The sequence below is a fragment of the Pistacia vera genome, unplaced genomic scaffold (assembly GCF_008641045.1).
Source record: "Pistacia vera cultivar Batoury unplaced genomic scaffold, PisVer_v2 Contig447, whole genome shotgun sequence".
NCBI classification, from domain to species: domain Eukaryota; kingdom Viridiplantae; phylum Streptophyta; class Magnoliopsida; order Sapindales; family Anacardiaceae; genus Pistacia; species Pistacia vera.
The window spans coordinates 71,990-81,036 of record NW_022196276.1 but is presented as its reverse complement, the minus strand read 5'-3'; the positions used below and the strand labels follow the sequence as shown (position 1 = coordinate 81,036).

Genomic DNA, 9,047 nt, shown 5'->3' with positions numbered 1-9,047 from the left:
AAAATTTCTTTTGGTTTTGTCACAAAAGCAGTGCCCTAAAAATTGAGGTACTTACCTGATGTATCTGGAAGACCTTTTGACAGTTGTCCTATAGGCAAGGTTGAACATGCTCCTTGATGTAGCAAGTGGGGGAAAGGTTGATGTGGGCAATAGCAAGTTGTTTGATTCTAGAGATCATAACCACAACTTCCATTGGATTGAATGCACTTATAACAGAATTCCATGCCATTCACCTTCCACTTCACTTCAAATCCTTGTTTGACATGATGTCAGTTCTTACCAAAAACAACCTGATAATTATAAACTCACACCCAAAACACATTTCAGAAGTAGAATATGCGTAACTTCTGATGTTTGGACTTCTGACACAACTGAGGGATATATTTCTTTGACGGCTCATTACGTAGATGAGAAATGGGAGTTACAAAGTAAAATACTCAACTTTTGTCATATTCCACCTCCACACTCAGTGATTGTTTTGGCAGATAATGTTATGACTTTCTTGCAAGAACGGGGAATTGAAAAGAAAGTTTTCTCAATTACTTTCGACAATGTAAGTAGTAATGACAAGATAAAAGATATCTTAAGAAACCAGCTTTGTTTGCAGAATGCTTTGTTATGTAGGGGTGAATTTTTTCATGTGCGATATTCTGCACATGTCTTGAATCTTATTGTTCAAGAAATGTTAAAAGATACCAGTGTCGCTTTAAATAAGATTCAAGATAGTGTGAAATATATTAAAGCAATTGAGGCTAGAATCAAGTTTGGAAAACTTGTTGTACAAATGGGTATGAAAAGCAATGGGATTAAGATTAGATGTTTCCACTATATGGAATTTGACCTTTTTAATGCTTGAAACGACATTAATAAAGTACTAGATGGAAGGCCCGCGTGTTGCCCGGGTATGTTTAGTGGTTGTTTTTGAAGCAGTTTGTAAATAGTTTTATTACAAAGTTTTAGTGGTATGCAAATGCACGTGTTTGCGGGTTATTGGTCGGGCCTGTTTGCAAAGGTTCTCAAATCCCATGTAGTCATGCGCTTCAATCTTCTCGATCATGCTTGATATGCCAACCCCACCAATCAACAGAAGAAAACATCAGTTTCAGACTTTGTCCAAGTAAAATGATATCTGAATGAAAATGATATTATCAAGTCAGGCAACAAAGAGATCAGCACCAACCTAAAGATATTGCACTAACAAATATGGTAAAGGTTAAAATGAAGATGATAAGCAATGCCCTTCCCAATAAAATAATCAGCTTTTTCACAACATGCTGCCAATTAAAGCAGCAACGGTAGCCACAACAACAAAGTAGAGAGCTACCAAAGAAAGTAAAAAATCAATTGAAATTAGATAAACCATAGATCCAACATCTAGATGCAAATTACATTGTGCATTTCTTTGGAAACATGTTTTTCTAATGTTTAGAAATTACAGAAGTACAAATAATTGTGCAATTTGGGTGCCAGTGGGTCGCTTATTGTAAGGGACAAGAAAAAATTTCAAAAGGTAATATTCTACAACTGATATGGATGAGGAGAAGGTCATAGAAAATGTGCACTTGATACCTGCGTAGAAGTCATCAAGAAGATCAAAACTAAAACATAAAATAAAGATAACAATCAACCATTTGTACCTGTAAAGTTTCCTGAAACAAATACATGAGAAGAATCTCTGAGTTTGCAAGGAAAAGAAAAAGCTATCAGAGCAGGTCTAGAGACATAATTTATAAAATACAATGAATCCAACAATGTTTTAAGCTCTTCGAAGAACTTTGAAGATGCTAAAATTTCTATGTACAACTTATTTAGAAACAAAAGAATAGCATTTAAGTGAAAGAACAAACCACAAGCCTTCCAGCAAAATGATGGTAACCTCCTCCTACACCATAATGAGATTTCCCTTTCGTTACATCGAACACTGATCTGATTCAAGAGCACAACCAAATAAACATCAAAATAAGTAACTGCTAAGCAAGTTCTTATAGGTAAAATCACATATAATAGAGAATAAAAGTTAATACCCAAGAATGCCTAAGAGAATCGGTCTCGAGTCATCAATTCTGTTGTACAAAGCCCAATTCTTCTTACACTGAACAATCTCTAAAAGCATAGCAAAATTAATTCACATTCGAATCCAAAATATATGCAAAACTGAATATTTAATCTATATATATAAACAAAGTTTTCTTTAGTCCTTTGGGATGCCACTATTTAATTGTTATTAATATTTAGGTGAATGTGAAGGGACTAACATGAATCTATATATCTTTTAATTAGACCCTTGGATGCCCAATATGTGTTATTAATTCTAATAAATAGAAATTCTAGAGTTGCAACTAAAATCCTACATGGCAATCATATATTAATAGAGCTCCTAAGATTGCATGTGGCATCCTATGTGGAGTCCAAATGGTGATCAATTGAGAGGGTGGGCTTCAGGATTAATACAGATATATAGATTGTTTATTGTTTAATTTTAACTTTTGATACTTAACTATTTAAATGGTACAGGATTTTGACAACTATGAGAGTGAATTTATTACCACTAAGAAATCCAAATTAGATCTTTATTTGGAAGAGACGAGATTTGATCGCGTCAAACATCAGAATTTGGATATCCTCGAGCATTAGAAGAACAATTGTGATCGTTATCTGATACTTGTCATGATGGCTCGTGATATCATCATAATACCAATAACATATGTTGCTTCAGAGTCTGCTTTTAGTATTGGCATTAAAGTGCTCAACAAATATTGAAGCTCACTTCGACCAAAAAATGCAGAATCTTTGATATGCACTCGGACTTGGCTCTATGGATATGAGTTTACAGGTAACATATTAACATAATATTTCATATGTTTTATTATTTACATTTATTAATATTTGTAGTTGATCATTGTTTTGTAGATGACGATGTGAATGATGATTCGGATAATGAACTTGATATACCATTAACTAATACGGGGCTTGTAGAATCAAAAGACTCTACCACCCCCATTGTGGGATGAACATTTGCTGGCCAAGAATGTTTTTTATTGAACAATGTCAAGTCAAGTTAAATTTATCTTTATGTATTTGTATTTGTAGTTTTGTATTTTATGTTATTGACTTATTGTGTTTATTTATGTGTATTAGTGATTATGTATTTGTTTATTTTGGTTGGTATTTGTAATTTTGTATTTTATGTTATTGACTTATTATGTTTGTTTATGTGTATTAGTGATTAAGTATTTGTTTATTTTGGTTGGTATTTGTTTATGTGAATTAAATTGAATTTAGAGTAGTTGATTGTGGGGGTGTAATTGTAAAAATTAAAACTGCAGGAATTTTGGGGATGTAACTGTGATATTGAAAACTACTGGCGGTGAAAATGCAAAAATTGAAATCTGGAGAGAGAGAAAACGGGCACCCGTGGTTCCACCCATACCCGCATAGGGTAGGGTACGGGTACCCGTTTAGGGCTCGTACCTGTGAGACCCGTACCCATACTTGGCCCACCAACTTGTTTTGCCAAGTCTACTTATACCCACCATATTAGCATAGGTCCAAGCAAAGACATCCAGGTTTGCCTTAAAAAAAAATTAACTAGTTGTTTAAACAACTCTCCATCGAGGTTACCCTCAATCTTGAGTGTGCGAGTAGGTTCTCGCTCGTTGATGGGGACCTCGCGCAACTCCTCCACTAGGCTAGTTGAGGTTTTGTCCTTGTGAATGCGAGGATCAGTGGTATCCTCGACTGGTCTAGGCTACAACTCGGTCCTCACGATCACCATTGTTTGAGGTCGTCTCTCCTTTTTAGCAAAGGTGATTGCTCGGTTGTAACATTCCCTATAGTCTTTTAGCGATCCCTTGACTATTCCTACTCTAGTTGGAGCGGAGAACTTCATCACCTGATCGTGAATTGAAGTAACTGCTCTCAAGTCTTTAAGGAGCAGTTTGCCAATCACTACATTGTATGCTGACATGTAGTCAACTATTAGGAAATCCGCCATCAGCTTCGCCATGTGCTGCTCCTCAACCATTGTGATGGACAGTATGATTTTTCCTTTGGAGGGGTGGGGTGTGGGTGAATAAGACGCTTGAGAATGCTTTGCATCCATCACCCTTCTCTTCTGGCGGATAGGTCGAGCCTCCAGGCCGATATTTAACTTGTGGCACATGACCTCGGGGCTTATACCCCTTTACAATGAATTTGAGGAGGTTTATGTAGTGCGTAATGAATAACGGTTACAAGAGGAAAACCAAGGATAAGGGCCTGACTTTAAGGAGTTAATCCCATGGTTGTAGGTGTTGCCATTAAAGTGAAATTTTTAGGAGTCATGCCTATATTTTCTCTTTGATTTTAGGGGATAAGGCTTATTAGTGGTGATAAGGTTTATCCTTGACTCATAAGACAACCACCCAAGAGGTCGCTTCAGCTTGGACATAACTCGCTTCAATCTACCCGCAACTCGCTTCAATTTGGTCGTCACCATAAGTTACACTGAGCTACAGCTCGCTCTAAGCTACCGCTTGTTCCGAGGTGGTTGCACAACCTGGCACAACAATATCAAATTTCAAGATGTACAGCGTAGAAAACGTTTGTTCTATGTTGTTGTTCTCAGTTATTTTTTCACTGTATAATTGTAGAATTGAAGTTAGTTTGAATAAAGTTGAATTGTATTCAACAACTGTCTTGTAGTCTTAAGATCTGAAGTTAGATTCATTTATATTAAGCACGAGGGAGGAAGATGTCTCTTTGACAATCAATTAATTCCTTCAAATTCTTCCACCAAATTAGTAGAGTTTTCTATAGTGATTTATTGAGTCTTTGAGCTTTCATCTAAATGGGGTGGTAGAGAAACTAAAAAGCCTTTGACTTATCTTACGTAGAAGCTTGATTATTCACTTTGATTGTTTCTTTAAGATTAACGAATCGAAAATGATGTGCACCTTGCTTTGCCTATGGGAGATAAGAATATTCATCATCTTGATTGAGTGTTGTAAATTGTAGACTTGAAATATTCATCAAGCTTCTAGGTAAGATATGTAACTTATTTGTGACGACAAAGCATACTTATAAGGACAGTCGTATAGAATTACATACGATAAAATATCGAGTTAGAGAGCTCTCCTGTGGTGTAAAATAGAGTGGAATGTAATATATGAGAGTATGGAAGGTTCAAAGGGAAGATTCTATGCAAGTTATGCACATGCTAAGAAACGTGTCACTTATTTACATAGAAAATGATAAGATAATATCCTTCAATTGACATGTTATTTTTCTTTTATTAATAAGTTGATATTATTTTATATGCATGATAAATATTTGAATGTCATACATATATATGCTTTCATGTTTTGATAATGATATCAATGTGGAAATTTAACTTGGAAGAGGGTAAGTCAGAAAAGGTGGGCTACTGAACAGTGCACACGTGAGTGAAGTATTTGTAGTGGAAGATGAAGATGGTAGATATGAATATGTAGTAGGTATGGTCAATTAATTCAATAAAAAGTGTGAAAACGAGAAGTTCCAAACTTTGAACAAAAGAGTGTTGACAGCTAAAACTGACCCTACCATGATAAAGATGCTTGGCATCTTTTATTTTAACTTATTCTATTTGTGGTTGTGTTGTGGCCAACAGTTTCATTCAACAACTCACACATGTCTTATAACAATTCAACATAACTTACCTTATTAAATAATCAGAAATGGAGATCAACCCTAGCTTATTTATTTGACATTTCATACATGTAATTAAAGCAGGGGCCTTTTGATGGGATGGAATGGGACCCTTCTAATCCTTTTATTCCCCATATCAACCCTGCTTACTCCCTAATTTCTAATTCTACAAACAAAATAATACAACTACCAACAACTTCACCACATCATAATCAAAACACCAAAAACTAACTAATTCAACAATGTCTTCTCCATCACCCCAACAGACAGAGTGAGAGAGAGAGAGACAGCTCAACCATGTTGATGACAAGTTTGCAATGTAACTAGAACCAGATTGAGGAATCCTGCTTTGGCAGACTACCGATTCCTACTGCTTGTAGATCCTCTTTATAATCAAATGATCCTAAATCAAATGGCGAACCAAACATTAACTGGAAACTATTGTTGTTGTGGTTCGCCTCAAATGGAGAGTTCATTATCTTAAACCTGTCGAATTGACCTTCCTCTCGGGGAAACATCTGATGATTATCAGTCATGTTGGATCCTTCAAACAAGTTCCCATCCATCCCCACTCCTTGTCCATGGAAATAATTGTCCTGTTGATGCTGAACTTTTTGCTGAAGAGGATTTTGACTTTCTGTCACTGCTGCAGTGTTACTGGGAGTAACATTCCTGTTGCCTTGGATATTGTTATCGTAGTTTGACATGAGCTCACTTATCATTTTCTGTCCATCTTCTGGAACTCCAAGTCCTGATATGTCGAAAGGTTGCACTGAATTATATGATGGACCAGTTGACTTGGACTGTGCAAATGTTTGAGGGAAGATAACTGGTTTTACTTCATTAACATGAAAATTGGACCCTCCAAATTCTGAAGAATTGTTTCTGTATGGGCAAGTCAATTGGTGATTGTCCCTGGAAGTCCTGTCATGATAGCCCAAGCGGGGTTCACTGTAAGGACACTGAAGGTACTCACATGTATAGATCTTGTGTTCCATCGCCATGCTAATTTCAGTGGATGGCTTCCTTTTCCGAACAAAATCAAAGTTTGTAACAACTTCTCCCTTAATTGGAAAAGATGGTTGCCGAACTGGAAGCCTGTCCCTCACTCTTTCCATCCCCAAATTGGAAGAAATGAGATTCTCTGGTTTACGCTCTTGGACATCAAAGTTTGGTTCATCTTCAGCCCCATCAACATCATACTCATTGCAGTCATTGATCACCAAAGACCCGCTTCCCCCAGCAGATAACAAAGGGTGGCAGGTTTCAGGATAAAGCTCTCGAGCCAAGGCCTCCTCCTGGTTGATGATGGCAAGCCATGTGGCACTCTCCTTGGCTGTCATCTTGTCCTGCAAGCACTTAGATTGCCTCACAAGCTTGCGAATCTTGGCAATATCTGGGGACATATGCTTAATCACAGCTGTTAGAACACCCACTTTCCATGCCTTCTTCAGGTCATGAGGCTTCTTGTAAGGTGGAGCGCCTTGATCCTTTGGCAAACCCAATTGAGGCCACCATTCCTCATTTCCAGTGGGCCACCATGGTGGGGAAACACCTTTCTCCAATGGAAATCGCCTCTGAGGAGGATCACAATGCTGCATGAGTGCTGACAACAGTGAACCTAGGGTGGTGTCTTGAAGCTCTTGCAAGGTGTGAGGAGTTGGACCAATTGAATTACAGCCCTCATTCTTGCCAGGGATTGAATTATCGGCTTGATACTTGGCTATAGCGGCTGGACCATTGCGATCAAACCTGACCTTATCCTTCCACCATTCTCGAAGATTGTCAGATGCCCCAGTCACAGGCTTTCCTTTCTCGGGAATAATCCCATAAACAAAACCTTGAGCTTTACAAACTTCCATCATCTTCAACATGTATTTCAAGATCCCATCTTGAGCCCTGGACATCTTCTTCCTCCTCGCTTGCTCTTGGGACTGACGCTGCTTAGCTATATCAATTCCCTCCTTACCCTTAGTTTGTTCTTTAAGCCTTTTGAGACGCATTTTGTCCTTCCACATTCTCCTTTCAAGCTCATCAACATCAATCTCTTCATCAGAATAATCATCCTCCACAGTTGCCTCTGGTTCAGTTTGTGTGGGGACCATATCTGACTCCCCCATAGGAGCGGAGAAGAAACTCATATCTCCACAAAGACCCATCTCATCAAACATTAACATCATTTCCAAAAGTTACCCCCAAGAAACTTAAAATTTGCAAGAGCCTCTGTTAGGACTCAACCACAAACTTAAAGCTCTCAAGCTAACTTCCACCTTTCCTCTCCAATAAGCACAAACTGAAAACTCGATTTGCCAATTTTCACTGCCTTCTGACCTGTGTACATCATTACATTAAAAACATCAAAAACTTACTAAGAATGAAATAGATTCTTTACTCGTAGGCTCATAAAAACTGTTGACATCACAGTCTAAAGTTAAAAACATAAATTAATCTAGCATTAACAGCAAAAAGAATAAGAAACAATAAAGATCAAGCACCAATAATTCATTAATGATCCCTCGAGACAGCGTCTGATTAAAGTAAGATATATCCTTGGAATATAATCTCCAGACAAAATCATAACTTTTCTTCAATAAAAAGATATTACTCCATCAAAATTCAAAGAGACTTATTTTTCCCAGAAACTAACAGAGGCCAAACAAAGATAGTACACGAAACAACATAGATCCAGGCAACCTCCATGAAACATCACAAGCAGAAGCTGAACTCAAGCTATGAAACAACAAAATAATTTTCATTTCAAACAAAATTTACATCACTGCGAATATATTGATTCCCGCGAAAAAAAAAAATATATATATATATATATATAAAGTAAAGCAGATGAATGAAAAAAAGAGATCCAATACTTAAATTCAAACATCAGCAACTGGAGGTCAGATCTTACCATATAACAAGTTGACATGCCAATAAATTTCAGGGAAGATAAGAAAGGGAATTCCCAAGAAAAAAGAAGTCAGACCGATCTGAAGCAGATTGGATCTGATGATGCAAAGAAAATCAATCCACAAATCCCATATCAAAGTTTAAGCAGTAAACTAAAGCAACAACGAAGCTTGAATCAAAAGAGTCAATCAGAATCAGAAACAAAAGAAAAACAAGCCAACAGAGAAAGAAGAAAAGATTGAAATGGAATGGAATAAAAGAAGTTTTACCAGGAAGAGACGGGTCTAGGAGAGGAACTGAAAGTCAATAATGGAATAAGAAAGAGAGGTGAAAGTATAATAATAAACTAAAAGAAAAGAAAAGTTAATCCAATTCCAATCTAAGCATTGGGATGGCAGAGTGAGTGGGGACGGTGTTTCCCTCGTCGTTTTGCGTTTTATAGTGTTTCTAAATATGTAATTGACCACTTACACTGT

General features: G+C 37.0%; 1 protein-coding gene across 3 annotated transcripts; it reads right to left on the bottom strand.

The window, feature by feature from the left end:
- Positions 1–5,604: 5,604 nt before the first annotated feature.
- Positions 5,605–8,982, bottom strand: LOC116144544 (protein ETHYLENE INSENSITIVE 3-like). 3 transcript variants are annotated; one of them, XM_031429987.1, is made up of 3 exons: positions 8,841–8,974; positions 8,573–8,667; positions 5,605–7,998 (listed from the first exon to the last, which is right to left on the bottom strand). In XM_031429987.1, exon 3 carries the CDS (start codon positions 7,845–7,847, stop codon positions 5,991–5,993), a length of 1,857 nt encoding a protein of 618 aa, XP_031285847.1. In that variant the 5' UTR covers positions 7,848–7,998; positions 8,573–8,667; positions 8,841–8,974; the 3' UTR covers positions 5,605–5,990. The 3 variants fall into 3 exon arrangements, with proteins under 3 accessions (XP_031285847.1, XP_031285848.1, XP_031285846.1); XM_031429988.1 differs by lacking the exon at positions 8,573–8,667 and having other exon boundaries at positions 8,841–8,982; XM_031429986.1 differs by lacking the exon at positions 8,841–8,974 and having other exon boundaries at positions 8,573–8,821.
- Between the last annotated feature and the right edge of the window lie 65 nt (positions 8,983–9,047).

Bases quoted from the DNA above. Each gene is read 5' to 3' on its own strand.
- LOC116144544 (XM_031429988.1), bottom strand. From the start codon at position 7,847: ATGATGTTAATGTTTGATGAGATGGGTCTTTGTGGAGATATGAGTTTC.